The 22610-nt window shown below is 43.3% G+C and overlaps 1 protein-coding gene and 1 non-coding gene across 2 annotated transcripts; one reads left to right on the forward strand and one right to left on the reverse strand.

The window, feature by feature from the left end:
* The first annotated feature begins 8117 nt into the window (after positions 1–8117).
* On the forward strand, positions 8118–8228 carry trnal-caa (transfer RNA leucine (anticodon CAA)). Its single transcript has 2 exons — positions 8118–8155; positions 8183–8228. It is a non-coding gene; the product is annotated as a tRNA-Leu (tRNA).
* Positions 8229–19293: 11065 nt separating this feature from the next.
* LOC139531889 (membrane-associated progesterone receptor component 1-like) lies at positions 19294–22319 on the reverse strand. Its single transcript, XM_071328831.1, has 3 exons — positions 21943–22319; positions 20925–21080; positions 19294–20281 (listed from the first exon to the last, which is right to left on the reverse strand). The coding sequence occupies exons 1-3, from the start codon at positions 22235–22237 to the stop codon at positions 20187–20189; spliced, it is 546 nt and encodes a 181-aa protein (XP_071184932.1). The 5' UTR covers positions 22238–22319; the 3' UTR covers positions 19294–20186.
* Positions 22320–22610: the final 291 nt, after the last annotated feature.

The following is a 22610-nucleotide window of genomic DNA, read 5'->3' on the forward strand; positions in this document are numbered from 1 at the left end:
CCATTCTCTCAATTCCTGATAACATTAATACCTCCAATAGTAGGTCACTCCTATTAGATTTACCAGATGATAACTATTCCACACAGACTGATAATCTGAGCATACTATAATTCTAACAGGTTGTACATCCTCACCTACTGGAGGGCAACTATTATCGCCAACAGTTCAAATGAGTATACTGACAGTTCATCTGTTGGTCTTCAACATATCTGCACATCAAATTCAGGAACGTAAACACCTGCTCCTGTGCGCCCACCATCTGGGTCCTTGGATCCATCTGTGAAAAGCTGTTTATAGAAGCATAACTTCTACCAATGGAATTGTCAACCAGTTTCCCTATATCATGGACTTCTGACCAATCTTTCCTTTTCTTTACCAAGGTTAGATCAACAACAGGATCTGGGAGTAACCATGGAGGAACATTGGCTTTTGGGGTGACCAGTGAAATATACCTGCTGGAGCGTGTGCTACGGGTGGGTGCTGCTATGGTGACCAGTGAGCTGAGATAAGGTGGGGCTTTACCTAGCAAAGACGTATAGATGACCTGGAGCCAGTGGGTTTGGCGACGAATACGAAGCGAGGGCCAGCCAACGAGAGCATACAGGTCGCAGTGGTTGGTTGTATATGGAGCTTTGGTGACAAAAACGAATGGCACTGTGATAGACTGCATCCAATTTGCTGAGTAGAGTATCGGAGGCTATTTTTTAAATGACATAGCCGAAGTCAAGGATCGGTAGGATAGTCAGTTTTACGAGGGTATTTTTGGCAGCATGAGTGACGGATGCTTTGATGCGAAATAGGAAGCCGATTCTAGATTTAATTTTGGATTGGAGATGCTTAATGTGAGTCTGGAAGGAGAGTTCAGTCTAACCAGACACCTAGGTATTTGTAGTTGTCCACATATTCTAAGTCAGAACCATTGAGTAGTGATGCGGGCAGCGATCGGTTGAAGAGCATGCATTTAGTTTTACTTGCATTTAAGAGCAGTTGGCCACGGAAGGAAAATTGTATGGCATTGAAGCTCGTCTGGAGGTTAGTTAACACAGTGTCCAAAGAAGGGCCAGAAGTATACAGAATGGTGTCATCTGCGTAGAGGTGGATCAGAGAATCACCAGCAGCAAGAGCGACATCATTGATGTATACAGAGAAAAAAGTCGGCCAGAGAATTGAACCCTGTGGCACCCCCATAGAGACTGCCAGAGGTCCAGACAACAGGCCCTCTGATTTGACACACTGAACTCTGTCTCAGAAGTAGTTGGTGAACCAGGCGAGGTAGTCATTTGAGAAACCAAGGCTGTTGAGTCTGCCGATAAGAATGTGGTGATTGACAGAGTAGAAAGCCTTGGCCAGGTTGATGAATATGGCTGCACAGTATTGTCTTTTATCGATGGCGGTTATGATATCGTTTAGGACCTTGAGCGTGGCTGAGGAGCACCCATGACCAGCTTGGAAACCAGATTGCATAGCAGAGAAGGTACAGAGAAAGCAAAGCTCCACAGCGGAGATTGGAGTATCTGTCCATAGGACCACTTTAAGCCGTACACTTCACAGAGCTGGGCTTTACGGAAGAGTGTTAAGAAAAAAGCCAATACTTAAAGAAAAAAATAATCAAGCACGTTTGGTGTTCGCCAAAAGGCATGTGGGAGACTCCCCAAACATATGTAAGAAGGTACTCTGGTCAGATGAGACTAAAATGTAGCTTTTTGGCCATCAAGGATAACGCCATGTCTGGCAAAAACCCAACACCTCTCATCACCCCGAGAACACCATCCAGCATGGTGGTGGCAGCATCATGCTGTGGGGATGTTTTTCCATCGGCAGGGACTGGGAAACTGGTCAGAATTGAAGGATGGCGCTAAATACAGGGAAATTATTGAAGGAAACCTGTTTGTCTTCCAGAGATTTGAGGAAAAATGTATTGGAATGGCCTAGTCAAAGCCCAGACCTCAATCTAATTGGGGGGGGGGTAGTTATGCACGCTCAAGTTCTGGTTTTTTGTGTGTCTTATTTCTTGTTTGTTTCACAAAAAAAAAAACATTTTGCATCGACAAAGTGGTAGGCATGTTGTGTAAATCAAATGATACAAATCTCCCCAAAAATATATTTTAATTCCTGGTTGTAAGGCAACTAAATAGGAAAAATGCCAAGGGGAGGTGAATTATTTTGCAAGCCACTGTATAGGGAAGCCCCCAATAGCCCTACCTACATTCGAAAACACATTGTTAATCATAATATAGAACAAAATACAACTGATAGTGTCTTTTTTTCTCTTTTTTTTTCACTATCGTGATTCTTTCTCCCCTTTTTCAGGGGTGTAACAATAGCACTGCCTTGGGGAATACCATTGTCAACTCCATTGGCATCAGATAAAATGAATTCTATTTTAACTTGAAGAGCATTTTAAATAAGGCCAAAACCCAGTTATCTCCCACCAATACAACATGGCAGCAACACATGGCAACAGCACATGGTAGCAGACCAAAACCGGGTACAAACATTATTGGGGAGAGACAACAGCACAAAGGGCATGAAGGTAGAGACAACAATACATCACACAAAGCAGCCACAACTGTCAGTAAGAGGGTCCATGATTGAGTCTTTGAATGAAGAGATGGAGATAAAACTGTCCAGTTTGAGTGTTTGTTACAGCTCGTTCCAGTCGCTAGCTGCAGCGAACTGAAAAGATGAGCGACCCAGGGATGTGTGTGCTTTCGGGACATTTAACAGGTACAGTGGGGAGAACAAGTATTTGATACACTGCTGATTTTGCAGATTTTCCTACTTACAAAGCATATAGAGGTCTGTAATTTTTATCATAGGTACACTTCAACTGTGAGAGACGGAATCTAAAACAAAAATCCAGAAAATCACATTGTATGATTTTTAAGTAATTAATTTGCATTTTATTGCATGACATAAGTATTTGATACATCAGAAAAGCAGAACTTAATATTTGGTACAGAATCCTTTGTTTGCAATTACAGAGATCATACATTTCCTGTAGTTCTTGACCAGGTTTGCACACACTGCAGCAGGGATTTTGGCCCACTCCTCCATACAGACCTTCTCCAGATCCTTCAGGTTTCGGGGCTGTCGCTGGGCAATACGGACTTTCAGCTCCCTCCAAAGATTTTCTATTGGGTTCAGGTCTGGAGACTGGCTAGGCCACTCCAGGACCTTGAGATACTTCTTACGGAGCCACTCCTTAGTTGCCCTGGCTGTGTGTTTCGGGTCGTTGTCATGCTGGAAGACTCAGCCACGACCCATCATCAATGCTCTTACTGAGGGAAGGAGGTTGTTGGCTAAGATCTCGCAATACATGGCCCCATCCATCCTCCCCTCAATACGGTGCAGTCGTCCTGTCCCCTTTGCAGAAAAGCATCCCCAAAGAATGATGTTTCCACCTCCATGCTTCACGGTTGGGATGGTGTTCTTGGGGTTGTACTCATCCTTCTTCTTCCTCCAAACACGGCGAGTGGAGTTTAGACCAAAAAGCTCTATTTTTGAATCATCAGACCACATGACCTTCTCCCATTCCTCCTCTGGATCATCCAGATGGTCATTGGCAAACTTCAGACGGGCCTGGACATGCGCCTGCTTGAGCAGGGGGACCTTGTGTGCGCTGCAGGATTTTAATCCATGACGGCGTAGTGTGTTACTAATGGTTTTCTTTGAGACTGTGGTCCCAGCTCTCTTCAGGTCATTGACCAGGTCCTGCCGTGTAGTTCTGGGCTGATCCCTCACCTTCCTCATGATCATTGATGCCCCACGAGGTGAGATCTTGCATGGAGCCCCAGACCGAGGGTGATTGACCATCATCTTGAACTTCTTCTATTTTCTTCTATTTTCTAATAATTGCGCCAACAGTTGTTGCCTTCTCACCAAGCTGCTTGCCTATTGTCCTGTAGCCCATCCCAGCCTTGTGCAGGTCTACAATTTTATCCTTGATGTCCTTACACAGTTCTCTGGTCTTGGCCATTGTGGAGAGGTTGGAGTCTGTTTGATTGAGTGTGTGGACAGGTGTCTTTTATACAGGTAATGAGTTCAAACAGGTGCAGTTAATACAGGTAATGAGTGGAGAACAGGAGGGCTTCTTAAAGAAAAACGAACAGGTCTGTGAGAGCTGGAATTCTTACTGGTTGGTAGGTGATCAAATACTTATGTCATGCAATAAAATGCAAATGAATTACTTAAAAATCATACAATGTGATTTTCTGGATTTTTGTTTTAGATTCCGTCTCTCACAGTTGAAGTGTACCTATGATAAAAATTACAGACCTCTACATGCTTTGTAAGTAGGAAAACCTGCAGAATCGGCAGTGTATCAAATACTTGTTCTCCCCACTGTATGTGACTGGCAGAACAGGTGTTGTATGTGGAGGATGAGGGCTGCAGAAGATATCTCAGGGGGGAGTGAGGCCTAAGAGGGTTTTATAAATAAGCATCAAGCAGTGGGTCTTGCGGCAGGTATAGAGATGACCAGTTTACAGAGTAGTATAGAGTGCAGTGATGTGTCCTATACAGAGCATTGGTGGCAAATTTGATGGCTGAATGGAAAAGAACATCTAGCTGCTGGAGAGTACCCTTACCTGCCGACCTATAAATTACATTGTCGTAATCTAGCATGGGTAGGCTGGTCATCTGAATCAGGGTTTGGAAGCTAGCGTGAAAGAAGAGTGATTACGATAGAGGAAACCAAGTCTAGATTTAACCTTAAAGCCTGCAGCTTTGATATGTGCTGAGAGAAAGACAGTGTACCGTCTAGCCATACTCCCAAGTACTTGTATGAGGTGACTACCTCAAGCTCTAAACCCCTCAGGAGGTAGTAATCACACCTGTGGGGAGAGGCATTCTTCTTACCAAACCACATGACCTGTGGGACAGTTGGAGATTGAATTTGAATATTAAAACAATGTTGCAGATGTCAGAGAGACAGACGGTAAGGTTTATACAAATCTCCGCTGTTAAAACGAAATGTTAGTCTACAAGCAATGTGAGAATGTCTAGATGCTTTTTATAGTGGAGATCAAGGTAACTTCCCTGCCTGGGTTGAGACAGTGGATTGCGCAATCGGATAGAACAGAGTAAATAGGCATTTTACCGTCAGATTTAGCGGGTGGTAATTTGTGGAGTAGACACCGGCTGGAATGCGGTTTAACCAATCAGCATTCAGGATTAGACCCACCCGTTGTATAAACAAAGTTTACATACTGTACATTTTATACAGTTAGGTAGTGAGCATAGAGCTATACTGGACTGAGCAATGGCTATACAGTTGATATAGCCTACAGTGGATGTAGAAATTTACAGTATCAGAATAAATAAATCTAAATGCAGAAAGATGAACAGAGTGCAAGTGCAGTTATTTTGTGTACAGTTCAGAGATGGCTTGATGTGCAAAAGAATGCATAGTCCTAGTCTGTGCCACATTGCTGTTTGAGGGCCACAGCACGGAGACTGTTCAGGTGGCGGATGGTTTTGGTCATGATTGACCTGAACCGCCTGCCAGAGGAGTTTTTGGAAGAGGGTTCAGCAAAAATCTTTCCTGCATGCTTCCATGCCCCGGAGTCGTCAGTACCGCGATGGAGGGAAGGTGGCAGCCGATGTATTGGCAGCAGATGCACTCTGGCCACCAATGCATGCCCACAATTTTCACCATACAGTTTTTGCTATATGATAATTAACTGTACAATGGAACATTTAAAACGAACAGGGTCGTGTCCATAGATACAGAACAAATAGACTGAACGACTGGCCACCGAACCAATAGAATGAGCGACCAGCCGCGTTGGGTAGCAACCCTAGATTTGTTTTGGAACCATCTTGTGGAAGGATTAAATAATGAATAAATTCATCAAAGCGTTAACGACAACATGTCAAACATTATTTAAATATGTTGCTAACCCGTTGTATATACCCTCGAAGCCAGTGTTTGTGCCAATATCCTCCAAACACCCAAGCAACAGCACCCTCTCAGTTACATATAGGTCAGGCAATTACGGCATGTCAGAAGTGTTTCCTCCGACACATTGGTGCGGCTGGCTTCCGGGTTAAGTTGTGTCAAGAAGCAGTGTGGCCGGGTTGTGTTTCGGAGGACGCACGGCTCTCGACCTTCGCCTCTCCCGAGTCCTTACTGGAGTTGCAGCGATGGGACAAGACTGTAACTACCAATTGGAGAAAAAGGGGTGAAAAAAAGTCAGTAGTGAAAGGACATGCATCTAAGCCTGAACCTCCGTAGAATCACATAGAATGACATCCTTAAATACACTGAACATTGACAAATAACATGTGAAAGTATTTTCAGATACACGTCTAAACATTGAGCAGGTATTGTCCATAAAGTTCTTGACTCTTACTTTCCTGATTCCATTTGACAAGTGTAGACCCTTCCATTTGAAAAGGTACATGAAAAGGTGACAGTGTGCTTAAGTAAAATAATCAGTCAACGTTTTTAGTTTAAATTTAATGTATATATAGGTAATGCCAGCACAGTAACAAGCTGAAAATGTGTGTATCCATCTGTACAACCAGAATGTTTATATGGATATCTGGGCTAAGTGTTGTGTGGTTGACTGTGGTCTATCTCCACAGGGGAAAAGGGAGCAGCCTCAGTCCATTATTCTTCTACCTCCCTCCATGGTTTAGGCTGGACCTTGCCGACTGGAGACAGATTCCATGTGATGCCGGTTTGTGTCAGTACCTGAAAACGAGGAGACTGAGCATCACAAAACACAACTGATGTGTGTACATAGCAAGTGAATGAATACTCAAGTGAGGATTTCTGTATAAGCACTTTGTGACAACTGCTGATGTAAAAAGGGCTTTATAAATACATTTGATGTTGATGCATAGCTTTTGGGGAAGGAATAATACACACAAGACTATACAAATGTATACATTGTTCTTTACCACAAGGTGTTATACAAGAGATGTGCACAAAGAGATTAAAACGTACAAATCCCCAGACAGACACACAGAACGCGAATCCTCCGATCATCAGGCCGGTGCCATACTTGGCATGGAATTCGGGGGAGTGCGTCGAACTGAGCCTCACTTGGCGGGCACCTTGTCCTGCTTTGAATACATAAAACAAAATATAGCTGCATTGTTTGCGCAGGGCACAACATCCACACAGTGAGTGATTATCATTGATTCGGAGGTTATGAGCCCTTGGTTATACTGTTTAACACAGGCGTAAAACAATTAACAGGGTTATGGAACGCAAACTTGTTAGCACCCAGCACTTCTCATCTTCTCCAAAGAGTCGTGGGATGGAATGTCAATGTGCCTTCTCCACTGACTATCACATTGTCATGTTGGATCTTTAGTATCTGACTTTCACTTATGCATTTGTTAGATTTGTATGCTAAACTGGTGCAATACCCAACCTAACGCCTGGCTTTGGGGATGAGGTGACGTGAGTCTAGCTAACTAGCTAGGAGGGAAGTTGACATTGGAAATGACCGTCTGATTGTTCCACTCACTGCCTGCAAGTTAAGCTAACAATGACAAAGTTACAGAATAAAAACAGACATGACAGATCAAGGTAAAGTTAAAAAATTTAAAAAAGTAAGCAGCTAGCCAACTAGTAGCGCTAGCTTGGCTGCTACATTCACTCAGTCAAAATTACAAGCGTTAAAGACTTGGTAACGTTAGGTAGGCTAGCGAGCTAGTTTGACAGCTACTGGTAGCCATGTTGCTAAGCACAGTCACACAATAATTGCTCGTTTACAGAAATGTTCAAACAAACACAAGATGAAGGATCAGATTTCTATAACTTGAAACGATGTCTTACCGGAGACGTTCAGCGCTGCTTTAACAAACCGAAACATGTTGGCTCGACTGGAGGTTCGTGGATACCCTTGAAGAACAAAATGGAAGAACGTTTGCGACAAAATACCGGAAACTATTTAAAAAGCACTCCTACGCTCATGCGCATAACTAACGCTAACTGTGATGAGCGTTTTTTTGTTTTACTGTCGATTGTGGTGCGTAATGCACTATGTTGTAAATAAACAACAATTTATGTAGTTAATAATGCACAAAATAATAATTAACTCAAATTATTGCTGGCTCTAATTTTGAAATACCATTATTTTCCCACGTTTAATATCAGTGTCAGGATGGCCGAGTGGTCTAAGGCGCCAGACTCAAGGATCATCTCCTTCCGTATGAACGGGAATTCTGGTCTCCGAATGGAGGCGTGGGTTCAAATCCCACTTCTGACATATGTTTTGTCACGTGATAAAATGTTTTACACACTGTAGAAAACTCGGACATGTGATGAGTAAAGAGGTTTAAAATACTTAAGTAAAAATACTTTAAAGTACTACTTTAAGCAGCTTTTTGGGGAATCTGTACTTTACTATTTATATTTTTGACAACTTTTACTTTTACTTCACTATATTCCTAAAGAAAGTAATGTACCTTTTACTCAAAACATTTTTCTTAACACCCAAAATGTATCTTTACATTTGGAATGTTATAGCAGGACAGGAAAATGGTCCAATCCAGGCACATGTCAAGAGAACATCCCTGGTCATCCCTACTGCCTCTGATCTGGCGGACTCACTAAACACACATGCTTCACTTGTAAATGATGTCTGAGTGTTGGAGTGTGCCCCTTGCTATCTGTAAATAAATAAAAAATTATGTTTGGTTTGCTTAATATAAGTAATTTGAAATGACTTTTACTTTGAATACTTAGGTATATTTTATCAATTGCATTTACTTTTGATACTTATAGTGCATTCGGAAAGTATTCAGACCCCATAACTTTTTCCACATTTTGTTACTTTTCAGCCTTATTCTAAAATGGATTAAATAAATGAATAATCATCAATTTACACACAATACCCCATAATGACAAAGTGAACGTTTTTTTTTTTTGCAAATGTATTAAAAATAAAAAAACAGAAGTATTCAGACCTTTTACTATGAGACTTGAAATTGAGCTCAGGTGCATCCTGTTTCCATTGATCATCCTTGAGATGACAACTTGATTTGAGTCCACCTGTGGTAAATTCAATTGATTGGACATGATTTGGAAAGGCACACACCTGCCTATATAAGGTCCCACAGTTGACAGTGCATGTCAGAGGGCAGACGTTTGGAGAAACGATGGCTGAGAAGCTGTCCACATTTGGTAAATTAGGATAGATAAACGACGATTATTCAATATAGCAAAGTTAATAGATTTGAACAAAGATAAATGAAACGGAGAGGAAATCTGGGCTGTGACTGGAGCAGAGATGGAAGGAAAGGTAGGGAGGTTAGGAGTTGAGGAGGATGGAGTGTAGTGGTGGAGTGGAAAAAGGTGGAGGTACAGTAAGAGTAAAGGTTAAGAAGAGGAAGCCTGAGGAGCCTTTTCAGGTCTTGTCAGAGGAGAGCAGTGATGAGGGAGGTTCGGGTTGCAGTGTTTTACTGAGAGAAGTGGAGTTCAAGGTGTTGGTGAAATTTAAGAATCATGGTGGAGTCACGGCGGTGAGTCTGATCGCGTTGGCTAGGGATTTGGAGAGCAAAGTTGGAGAGGTTGATTGCTAAAGTTCTTCATGATGGAAGTTTAGTGGTGGTGGTGTGTATCAATGCTAAATAGTATAAGGCACTCAAACTCAAGCGGGTATGAAATGTATGGTTGATAATAGCATGCCGGATCAATCTGGACAGAAGTAGGTGAAGGCAGTTATTACTGGAGTTCCAGAAATTGTTAACATGCAAGAAATAAAGGACCATTTAAAGGGAGGCTCTCTTGAGGCAAAGCGCCTCCAGATGACACGAGATGGGAAGAAAGTGGATAGCTTGTCAGTGCTGCTAAACTTTGAGGATCTGTTATTGCCAAGAAAAGTTAGGATTGGGTATATGAGTTACCAAACTCAGCAAAAAAAGAAACGTCCTCTCACTGTCAACTGCGTTTATTTTCAGCAAACTTAACATGTGTAAAAATTTGTATGAACATAAGATTAAACAACTGAGACATAAACTGGACAAGTTCCACAGACATGTGACTAACAGAAATGGAATAATGTGTCCCTGAACAAAGGGGTAGTCAAAATCAAAAGTAACAGTCAGTATCTGGTGTGGCCACCAGCTGCATTAAGTACTGCATCTCCTCATCACGGACTGCACCAGATTTGCCAGTTGTCACACCCAGACCATAGATTGCTTTGTATGTTTCTATTTTTTGTTTGGTCAGGGTGTGATGTGGGTGGGCATTCTATGTTTGTATGTCTATGTTTTCTATTTCTATTGTGTTTGGCCTGGTATGGTTCCCAATCAGAGGCAGCTGTCAATCGTTGTCTCTGATTGAGAACCATACTTAGGTAGCCTGTTTTCCCACTTTGAGTTGTGGGTGGTTGTTTTCTGTTTTGTGTGTTCACACCTGACAGGACTGTTTCGTTTCATTCATTCTCTTTATTATTTTGTTTAGTGTTCTGTTGTATTTAATAAACATGGACACTTACCACACTGCACCTTGGTCCTCTTCTCCTTCTCCAGACGACAGCTGTTACACCAGTTCTTGCTGTGAGATGTTACCCCACTCTTCCACCTGAGAGTTCCCGGACATTTCTTGTGGGAATGGCCCTAGCCCTCACCCTCCGATTCAACAAGTCCCAGACGTGCTCTATGGGATTGAGACCCGGGCTCTTCGCTGGCCATAGCAGAACACTGACATTCCTGTCTTGCAGGAAATCACGCACAGAACGAGCAGTATGGCTGGTGGTATTGTCATGCTGGAGGGTCATGTCAGGATGAGCCTGCAGGAAGGGTACCACATGAGGGAGGAGGATGTCTTCCCTGTAACGCACAGCGTTGAGATTGCCTGCAATGACAACAAGCTCAGGCCGATGATGCTGTGACACACCGCCCCAGACCATGACGGACCCTCCACCTCCAAATCGATCCCGGTCCAGAGTACAGGCCTCGGTGTAACGCTCATTCCTTCGACGATAAATGCGAATCCGACCATCACCCCCGGTGAGACAAAACCGCAACTCGTCAGTGAAGAGCACTTTTTGCCAGTCCTGTCTGGTCCAGCGATGGTGGGTTTGTGCCCATAGGCGACGTTGTTGCCGGTGATGTCTGGTGAGGACCTGCCTTACAACAGGCCTACAAGACCTCAGTCCAGCCTCTCTCAGCCTATTGCGGACAGTCTGAGCACTGATGGAGGGATTGAGCGTTCCTGGTGCGTTGAGCGTTCCTTCACGCAGATGAGCAGGGATCCTAGGCATCTTTCTTTTGGGTATTTTCAGAGTCAGTAGAAAGGCCTCTTTAGTGTCCGAAGTATTAATAACTGTGACCTTAATTGCCTAGTGTCTGTAAGCTTTTAGTGTCTTAATGACTATTTAAACCCTTTACAATGAAGATCTGTCTAATTATTTGAATTTTTACAAATTATCTTTTAAAGACAGGGTCCTGAAAAGGGATTTTTTTTTTGTTGCTGAGTCTGTGCGAGCATATGTTCCGAAACCAATGAATTGCTATAAATGTTTGCCCAAAGATTTGGGCATGTGAAGACAAAAGGAGATGTACGAACTGTGGGGGAGAACATGTATGTGGAGATGGGGTTCAGTTTAAGTACTGTAACGGCACCCACAGTGTAGTGTATGGGGGTTGTTCAGTGATGAAAAGACAGGTTGAAGTGCAGCAGGTGAGGAGTGAGCGTAACATCTCATATGCAGAAGCAGTGAAGGTAGTTCACTCAGAAACAATCGAGGAACCTAGAAGAGCAGGTATTCCAGGGCAGATTGAGATGCAGGTTGGGCGTGATGGAGGGAGCAGAATGGGGGAGAACACAAGACTGGTAGGAGACATGAGGAAGGTTGTTACATTTGTGACATCAGCAATCAATTGCACAGAAATTACAATCGAGGACTAAGATGATAAAGATATCTTGGGATTACAGGACTGACATGAGAAAATGTACAGGATGACCTCAATAAGATTGAGAATCAGTCCAACCTATGACGTGGTGAGGTTGGACGCAGGTGCAGAGAAGAGACCAGATGAGGAATCAGTGGTTAAGGATTAACATAATACTTTACTGAGAAACGGTAGCCGCAGGATCACAGTGCACTGGAAAAACAACAAACACTAAGTATTGCCACCATACTCAGGAACTGACCACACATGGTAAACAATTCAAGCTTCTGCAAAGAGCAACAGAAAACACACCACTTTTAACAGGGAAATCATAATGAGTAAATAGGACACACCTGAGTGTCGTTAATGTCTCTAGGACGGTCTCTGACGCCCTCTGGTGACAGGTGGAACTATGACACAGCCAGGAAACATGTATTGGTTAATTTGCATTATGGTGTTAATCCTCTAATGGAATGCCAGGCGTTTGATGGCTAATGGGCAAGAGTTCAAGCAGTTTCTTGAGGAGTTACCAGCCAAACCTGATGTGATATGTCTCCAGGAGACATGGCTAAAACCTACTCTAGATTTTGTATTACAAGGTTATGTTGAAGTCCGTAGAGATAGGGTGGCAGCGTGAGGAGGAGGGTGTGCTACCTTTATAAAGCGGGCGATCCCATATAGGTGTGTGGGAGAGGGAGTGGAGCAGGAGTATGTAGTGGTAGAGGTGTGGTTGGCAGGAGGGAATATGATAATAGTGAAGCTTTACAACTCGTGTAAGAGACTAGAGTTGCTGGCCCTTGGGAATGTAGAAGGTCAGGATAGGAGACGGGTAATGTGGTGTGGGGATTTTAATGCTCATAGTACACTATGGGGAGGGTCACGGACTGATGTAAACGGACAAGTGTTGGAGGAACTACTGGATGAGAAAGGGCTTGTGAGTCTTAATGATGGCCGGGGAACCAGGATTGACCCAATAACATGAAATGAATCTGCTCTGGATCTTACTCTGATCTCAAGTTCAATGGCAGTGTCACGCTCTGACCATAGTTTGCGTTGTATGTTTCTATGTTTTGTTTGGTCAGGGTGTAATATGAGTGGGCATTCTATGTTGTATGTCTAGTTTGTCTGTTTCTATGTGTTTGGCCTGATATGGTTCTCAATCAGAGGCAGGTGTTAGTCGTTGTCTCTGATTGGGAACCATATTTAGGTAGCCTGTTTTGTATTGTGGGTTGTGGGTGATTGTTCCTGTTACTGTGTTCTTGTGTTTACGTTACGGGACTGTTTCGTCTTCGTTCATTTTGTCGGTTTATTGTTTTTGTTCGTTGTTTAAGGATTCTATTGAAAATGGATAATCATCACGCTGCATTTTGGTCCTCCTCTCTTTCGCCCGACGAAGACCGTTACAGGCAGGCAGATGTAGATTCCTCCAATACCTCCCAACTACAGTGGGTAGTGATCACTATCCTATCATGTGTACTGTAGGAATGAGGGTGGAAGTTTCAGTAGGAAATGGATTGTGGAGATGGATATTTGGGAAAGCGGAGTGGCGTCAGTTTCAGTAGTTGAGTGAACAGGAGCTGTCTCAGGTCAATGATGGAATAAGAGGAGCAATAGTAGGGGCCTCAAGGCAGGTGATTCCTATGGGTACAGGGGAGAAAGAGTAACGCAGTCCCATGGTGAAGAGTGTAGGAACAGCGCTTTCAGAATGTTGAAAAGGTCCCATAATTACCAGCACCTGATTCAGTATAAACAAGCACAATCAGTAGTAAGGAGGATCATTAGGACAGCTAAGAGGGAGTATTGGCACCGGTTCTGTGGAAACATAGGCAGGATCCTGTGGGAGAAGTATGGGGGATTATTAAGAGGATGAGTGGGGTCAGACGAGATTGGGATTTCTCTGTGCTGAAAAGTGGGGAAATTGTTGCAGTGAGAGATACTGAGAAGGCAGACATGTTAGCCCAGGCATTTGTGAAGGTGCACAGCTCAAATAACCTGACAGAAGAGGGGCAACGTGGGAGAGAGAGGGTCAGAGGAGAAGAGCCGGGGGTCGTGGATCAGAGAAAGATGGTCGGGGATACATTGAATGGCCCTTTTACGTTGGCTGAGATGAAGAGAGCATTAGCTAAAGCTGGGGTAACATCTCCTGAGAAGGATGAGATGTGTTACATCATGATGGCTCATCTCAGTGTCAATGCAATGGGGAAAGTATTGGGCCTTTTCAATAAGGGGTGGCAGGAAGGGAAACTGCCTGGAAGTTGGAAGCAGGCGGTAGAGATGCCAATACATAAACCTGGGAAAAACCCTAATAGTCCTTCAAGCTATAGGCCGATAGCGTTAACATCTCACGTATGTAAACTTATGGAAAGGATGATAACGGAAAGGCTGACGTACTTTCTGGAGAGTAGAGGACTAATGTCACCAGATCAAAGTGGGTTCAGGAAAGGCAGGGGAATGATGGATCCTGTACTGTGACTTGAGTCAGTCATACGGAAGGCACAGGCAAATAAGGTGGTGGTAGACGTTTTCTTTCATGTAGAGAAGGCTTATGATATGATGTGGAAGGAAGGCCTCCTTATCAAGCTGGATAACATCGGGGTTAGAGGAAGGGTTTTTAACTGGATAAAGGATTTTCTTTTTAGTCGATCAATACAAGAGAGGGTGGGGAGCTCTATGTTAGAAAGCTATGAGGTAGATAATGGTACCCCCCAAGGAAGTGTCATTAGTCCTTTGTTGTTCTCCATTATGAGTGACAATGTATTCATTGTTTGCGGATGATGGAGCACTGTGGAAGAGAGGGAGAAATATTACCCATACAGCCATAAGAGTTCAAGAAGCGATTAGTGAAGTTGAGCAGTGGTCCCTCAGGTGGGGCTTCAAGTTTTCAGTTGAGAAAACACAGACTGTGTTTTTTTCTAGAAGGAATGTTGGGGAGGAAATATACTTGAAGTTGTATGGAAGGAATCAGGAGAGGGTGGGAGTGTTTAGGTTCCTGGAGGTCAGGTTTGACACTTGAATGACATGGGAGGAGCATATTAACAGAGTAGTTGTCAATGGAAATAAAATATTGAATGTGATGCGTTGCTTGTCAAGAATGGAGTGGGGGGCAGATAGAATGGCATTGAAAAGGATATATATATATATATATATATATATATATATATATATATATACACTGCTCAAAAAACTAAAGGGAACACTTAAGCAACACAATGTAACTCCAAGTCAATCACACTTCTGTGAAATCAAACTGTCCACTTAGGAAGCAACACTGATTGACAATAAATTTCACATGCTGGTGTGCAAATGGAATAGACAAAAGGTGGAAATTATAGGAAATTAGCAAGACACCCCCAGTAAAGGAGTGGTTCTGCAGGTGGTGACCACAGACCACTTCTCAGTTCCTATGCTTCCTGGCTGATGTTTTGGTCACTTTTGAATGCTGGCGGTGCTTTCACTCTAGTGGTAGCATGAGACGGAGTCTACAACCCACACAAGTGGCTCAGGTAGTGCAGCTCATCCAGGATGGCACATCAATGCGAGCTGTGGCAAGAAGGTTTGCTGTGTCTGTCAGCGTAGTGTCCAGAGCATGGAGGCGCTACCAGGAGACAGGCCAGTACATCAGGAGACGTGGAGGAGGCCGTAGGAGGGCAACAACCCAGCAGCAGGACCGCTACCTCCGCCTTTATGCAAGGAGGAGCAGGTGGAGCACTGCCAGAGCCCTGCAAAATGCCCTCCAGCAGGCCACAAATGTGCATGTGTCTGCTCAAACGGTCAGAAACAGACTCCATGAGGGTGGTATGAGGGCCCGACGTCCACAGGTGGGGGTTGTGCTTACAGCCCAACACCGTGCAGGACGTTTGGCATTTGCCAGAGAACACCAAGATTGGCAAATTCGCCACTGGCGCCCTGTGCTCTTCACAGATGAAAGCAGGTTCACACTGAGCACATGAGCACATGTGACAGACGTGACAGAGTCTGGAGACGCCGTGGAGAACGTTCTGCTGCCTGCAACATCCTCCAGCATGACCGGTTTGGCGGTGGGTCAGTCATGGTGTGGGGTGGCATTTCTTTGGGGGGCCGCACAGCCCTCCATGTGCTCGCCAGAGGTAGCCTGACTGCCATTAGGTACCGAGATGAGATCCTCAGACCCCTTGTGAGACCATATCCTGGTGCGGTTGGCCCTGGGTTCCTCCTAATGCAAGACAATGCTAGACCTCATGTGGCTGGAGTGTGTCAGCAGTTCCTGCAAGAGGAAGGCATTGATGCTATGGACTGGCCCGCCCGTTCCCCAGACCTGAATCCAATTGAGCACATCTGGGACATCATGTCTCGCTCCATCCACCAACGCCACGTTGCACCACAGACTGTCCAGGAGTTGGCGGATGCTTTAGTCCAGGTCTGGGAGGAGATCCCTCAGGAGACCATCCGCCACCTCATCAGGAGCATGCCCAGGCGTTGTAGGGAGGTCATACAGGCACGTGGAGGCCACACACACTACTGAGCCTCATTTTGACTTGTTTTAAGGACATTACATCAAAGTTGGATCAGCCTGTAGTGTGGTTTTCCACTTTAATTTTGAGTGTGACTCCAAATCCAGACCTCCATGGGTTGATAAATTTGATTTACATTGATCATTTTTGTGTGATTTTGTTGTCAGCACATTCAACTATGTAAAGAAAAAAGTATTTAATAAGAATATTTAATTCATTCAGATCTAGGATGTGTTATTTTAGTGTTCCCTTTATTTTTTTGAGCAGTGTATATATATATATATTAGCGCTGTTAAGGTCATCAATGGATTCTGGAAGTATAGCAGATGGATCAGCCGCTCAGACATCTTTAAAAAGCTCGATGTTATCCAGTCCCAAGCCCTAAGAATATGTTTTGGAGCACTCATGGCCTCCCCGGTGGCAGTGATGCAGGTAGACATAAGGTTACACATACTACAAAAAAGGTACTCCTAGAGTGCTGGGAACATGAACAAAATCTGAGTACAAGCTTTGGGTGGACAGGCATTTGCGTGGCGAGAGAGATGGGGTTGTTTGGGAGGCAGTTTAGTCCCTCTATGGTTCTTCCTGCTATCCCACCTTGGTTTCTCCCTCAGCCAGTGATAGATCTAGGGTTGCTTGAGAGGGTAAGAACTGTTTTGGAAGGAGTAGATTCAGTTGTAAGTGAACATTTAAGAACACAATACTATGCTTTCTTAAATATATTCACAGATGGAACTAAGGACCCTAAAACTGGGAGGACAGGAGCAGCTTTTAGTGTTCCTGAGTTTAAGGTGGCAGTGACGAAAAGAGCTACGGACCATTTATCTGTTGACAGAATGAAGTTGTTGGACATAATATTGGCTGCAGAGTGGGTGGAGGAGGTGAGGGCAGACAGGGTATCATCTGTTCTGACTCCTGTGCAGCGCTAATGAGCTTAAATTCATGTGTGTCTCAGAGCAGACAGGATGTATTGTATGAGGTTTTGCAGTGCTTGTATAGGATGAAAAAGATGGGGGTATTTGTGATGTCCCTCTGTGCACCAGCTCATGTGGGAGTAGAGGGGAATGAGGAGGTGGATGTTATTGCCAAGCAGGCTCTTAAACATCCTAATGTTGAGATGGAATTGTCAATCAGTAAACCAGAGGCCAAGGGATTAATAAGAACAGTGGTTCAAAATAAGTGGCAAGAGTTGTGGAACAGGGAGAGAAAGGGAAGATACCTGTATAAGATTCAGGAAAAGGTGGGGGCAGGGAGGTCCTCAGGCCGAGAGAGAAGGGAGGAAAGGGTATTCACAAGGCTGAGACTGGGACACACAAGGCTAAATAGTACATTGAAAGTGGTGGGGAAACCTCATGTGAGGTGTGATCTGTGATCATTGTCAGGAGTCTGACAGTGGAGGATGTTCTACTTCAGTGCCAGAACTATGTGAGAGAAAGGGAGCGATTGTTATTAGATTTGAGGAGTAATTGGGTTGAAGAGCCAGGATTACGTGAACTGCTGGAGAAATCTTCAGTCGATGTAGTATTTAATTATGGAGACCTTCACTGTCTCTGGTCCACACTCCAGTCCAGTTGGTGGCGGTAATGCACCTTAACGTTGGTTGCCAACCGCTGTATAAAATCCACAGAAGAACAAGAAGTGCATGTTAGAGCAAAAACCAAGCCATGAGGTTGAAGGAATTGTGTCGAAGCACAGATCTGGGGAAGGGTACCCAAAAATTTCTGCAGCTTTGAAGGTCCCCAAGAACACAGTGTCCTCTATCGTTCTTAAATGGACAAAGTTTGGAACCACCAAGACTCTTCCTAGAGCTGGCCGCCCGGCCAAACTGAGCAATTGGGGGAGAAGGGCCTTAGTCGGGGAGGTGACCAAGAACCCAATGGTCACTCTGACAGAGCTCCAGAGTTCCTCTGTGGAGATGGGATAAACTTCCAGGACAACTATCTCTGCAGCACTCCATCAATCAGGCCTTTATGGTAGTGGCCAGACGGAAGCCTCTCCTAATTAAAAGGCACATGACAGCCCCCTTGGAGTTTGCCAAAGGGCACCTAAAGACTCTCAGAACATTAGAAATAAGATTGTCTGGTCTGATGAAACCAAGATGGAACTCCTTACGGTGAAGCATGGTGGTGGCAGCGTCATGCTGTGTGGATGTTTTTCAGCCGCAGGGACTGGGAGATTAGTTAGGATCGAGGGAAAGATGAACGCAGCAAAGTACAGAGAGATCCGTGATGAAAACCTGCTCCAGAGCACTCAGGACCTCAGACTGGGCGCGAACATGATCGAACATCTCTGGAAACCTGAAAATAGTTGTGCATTTGCAGGATTTGCAGAGAATAATGGGAGAAGCTCCCCAAATACAGGTGTGTCAGGCTTGTAGCGTCATACCCAAGAAGACTTGAGGCTGTAATCGCTGCAAAAGGTGCTTCAACAAAGTACTTAGTCAAGATATTTTTTTATACATTTGCTTAAATGTCAAAATGTGTTTTTTCTTTGTCATTATGGGATATTGTGTGCATATTGAGGGGGAAAAAACAAATCAACTTTAGAACAAGGCTGTAATGTAACAAAATGTGGAAAAAGTCAAGGGGTCTGAATAGTTTCCGAATGCACTGTAAATATATTTAAAACCAAACACTTTTAGACTTTTACTCAAGTAGTATTTTACTGGGTGATGTTCACTTTTACTTTAGTAATTTTCTATTAAAGGTATCTTCACTTTTACTCAAGTATGACAATTAGAAAATACTTTTTCCACCACTGAGTAAATACTGTTCAGAATTATAGACAAAAAAAACAGCTATTATTTCAGATGAGCTCCATGCACACAATCATGCCCATCATCAATCCAGAGCTTTGTCACTAGTGTGTGCTGAATATATCATGCTCAGGCCCAACATTCATAAACACACAACAACGAAAAACACTGACAAACACCATACACAGGTTGATTAAACATTAGGGTAGATTTATTTATCATATCAAAATATCAGTGTCATGATCACACAAACTAGGACATTCCTTTGTAATGCATTTTGTAGAGTTCCCTTCCTGTGTTTACCAGTATTTGAGTCCAGATTCTGGCCAATTCCAGGGAGTATTTGCCATGGCATACATAATTGGTACAGGAAGCACCTTAGTTCACTTGACATTTTTTATATTTTGTGCTACAGTATGAACATCCTAAAACCTACTTCATCCAGTGCAAGCCCTACACTAGTAGTGTGTGGAATTAACAGACCAATTGTGTTATTATTACAAAGTTATGCTGATAGTGAATGCTAGAGTGAGTATATCAAGCATGATCTTCTCTAACGCATATGAGAAATTAACTGCAGTTCAGTCAGACCGAGTATGTGATTTTTAGCTATGCTTAGTGATGGATAACTCAGAATGGCCAAGTCAGAAATTTTTATAGATACTCTAACACCAGAGCCAAAAAACAAACAAAAATATTTCTGATGGAATGTTATCTGCTTCTGTGTTGAAAATCTGTGGTCATCTCATGATTACAAAAATGAAATACATTAATCTCAAGCTACAGTAATAGATCTTCCATCAGCATCTACATGATAATGACTAATACTACCTATATAACTTTACAAAGACACCACAGAATTCAATAATTATTCAAACCTTAACCAAAAATCCACTAGATTTTTGTAAATTAAGGTCTGTGGCATTTGAAATTAGCATAAGAGGTGATGGTCCATGAAAATGTGATAATACAAAAACCATACAGGAGAAAGCATTTTGTTCAAATGCAGCAACACAAGGCAATATCCATCACATTATCCAGAAAAAAATAAGGCATCTGAATTTCCCTTGTGTACTTGAGTTCTAGTCCTTCTTTTTGTCCTTGACCTCCTCGTCATCTGTGTACTCAGTAGGTTCTTCTCCAGCTTTCAGAAGTTTGCCGACGTAGTCATACTTTTCTGTGAAAGGCAGGAAGAAGAAGAAAATTACATCGAGTCCCTCAGAGACCTTCGCCAGACACAACATCAGAGCCATTATCAAGGACATGGTAATCACTGGGTGGAGAACAGCCTTGGCCCAGAAAGACTCCCATGTGTGGGTTTAAATTCACAGCACTACTCAATGGAATGTAGATGAAAATGTATCAAAAAGATTCATTTTGATGCAAAGTACTATTACATTATGCCCTGGCATGGCACTATGCTATTGCTTGTGATATAGCAAACTCTTCTATTGTTGCCAAGCCATACAACTGAAGAACACAGAGGAGTTGACTAAAGCACAAAAAGACTGGATCACATCAACACTAGCTATGCCCTGAGGCGCAATACAGAAATGGATTTTAAACACCAATCATTCTAAGCCATCAAAACTGTTCGGGGGCATGAAAAACTTGCACTGGGCCATCAATGTAAATAAGAATTTGTTCTTAACTGACTTGCCTAGTTAAATAAAAACATTTTGTTTTCAAAGACTGTTGAGTGGTGTATGTGATGTTCACTGCAAGAGGTTCATTCCGCTTGAGGTAGAAGTAGAAAATACAGTATCAGAATTTAAACCAGTGTTTTGTAGCAACTTCTATCAACTCCTGCATCAACTCACGAGTGAACTGGGTCTCCCATTCGTTGAGGCTCTCTTGCTGCATGGCGTTGAGGTCCGAGAGGTCGTCGTGGGTGTCTTTCAGGGCCTCCTTCTCCAGACAAAACGTGGCCAGGCCCCTGGAGGCATCTTTACCAGCAAACACTCCATAGGGACCCTCTGGAAACCATCACACAGACATAAAGTTTGATTTGAAATTCAGCCAAGTATTTTATGAACTAAAATGTGATTGTGAATAGACAGGTTCTAATAAACTATCAGCGTGTATACATTGGCTGATGACTACCATTTTCTGAAAGTATGCAGTTTTTATTGTGTAAATTAAATTCCACAAGCTCTCCAACAGACATAGCTGTATTCTATGACAGCTTCAGCGATAGCCCCAACAGCAACCCCTTTTTTTTAATAGATGTTGAGGCTGACAGAAGGGTCAGCCTGAATCTGTGAATTGAGAACTAGCATTGCGCTCCAATAGGCCTCAACAAGCCTAACTTTGTGCAACCATCTGGTCTGGCTGAATTTAATTTTAAACCTTTGTGCAAGGCATTCACCTGTGTCAAACTATTTATTTTAAAATGGAATGAAGGCAACTGAAACACAACATCATAAACGAGGAGCAGCAATAAGGGACAGACTATAATAGACTGAAAATATTGCAATTTATATATATTTTCAGGGAGGGCGTTCCTCAGGAGGGGTTGCGTGACAGTGCAGGATCAATCAACTCGGTGAGAGGTTACATGCCAACTAGGCTGACAACGTCACTAGCAGTTCGCGTGTTGTGAAATTCAAACCTGGGCAAATGATTAATGAATAAGAGAGAGGGGGAGTGGCGTTTTAGAATGGTCGCAGTTACAATGTAACAACTTAGTAATATACACACATACATATAATTAACAAATTTAGAAATAAAGTCGAAAGACCAGCAAGCCACTTGGCTACAGTTGCGCCAACCATTCTTTTAGGCGGAAATAGCCAAGTCCTTGCTCGACGGACAGCACATGAAAACAAACGTATTTACCTGGCCCGTAGAATTTCTTTCCTCTGGTTACATCGAACACCTTAAAATTGACAGCCATGAGAATTCTTGGATTTTGCAGCCCATCGTACGGTTGCAGCTCCGTTAACGTGAAATCTCTTTTCTTGAGTTTAGGCAGAGGTTCCTCGACCTCGCCCATATCTGCAGGTTTGTCTCCGCGGAAGATTTTGTACAAAAGAAATATACAGAGGCCAAGCAGACTCAAATTCAACGGGGAAGTAAAAATTTCTTGCAAAATTCCTGGATAAATTTCCTCGGCTCCCTCTGTATCAGCCATGTTTGTTTCTCAATGCTTGGTTGGGACTGTACTGGGACATGAGGCTTTTCGAGGGTGGGATCAATGCACCAATCACAGAGACCAAAAAGACACTGTTATGCAGTTTTAACCAATGGGCTTCGTGTTGGAACTGTAGTTTTGAGAAATGTATTACTTAAGAAATAATACCTGAGAATTATCGTGTGACAACTCACGAGTCCCAACATAAACCATGATCTCATTAACTATGTACTATATGGACAAATAAGCAGAATGTTTTTTATGTAGGCCTACTAATAGCAGAAACTCATTGCACATCGAACGTTGCGACAATGGATGTTCTGATTCCTGGCAGGACACAGCCCTTGGGAGGAGTTGTCACACGATAGATAAT

The sequence above is a fragment of the Salvelinus alpinus genome, chromosome 1 (genome assembly GCF_045679555.1).
Source record: "Salvelinus alpinus chromosome 1, SLU_Salpinus.1, whole genome shotgun sequence".
In the NCBI taxonomy this organism is placed as follows: Eukaryota; Metazoa; Chordata; class Actinopteri; order Salmoniformes; family Salmonidae; genus Salvelinus; species Salvelinus alpinus.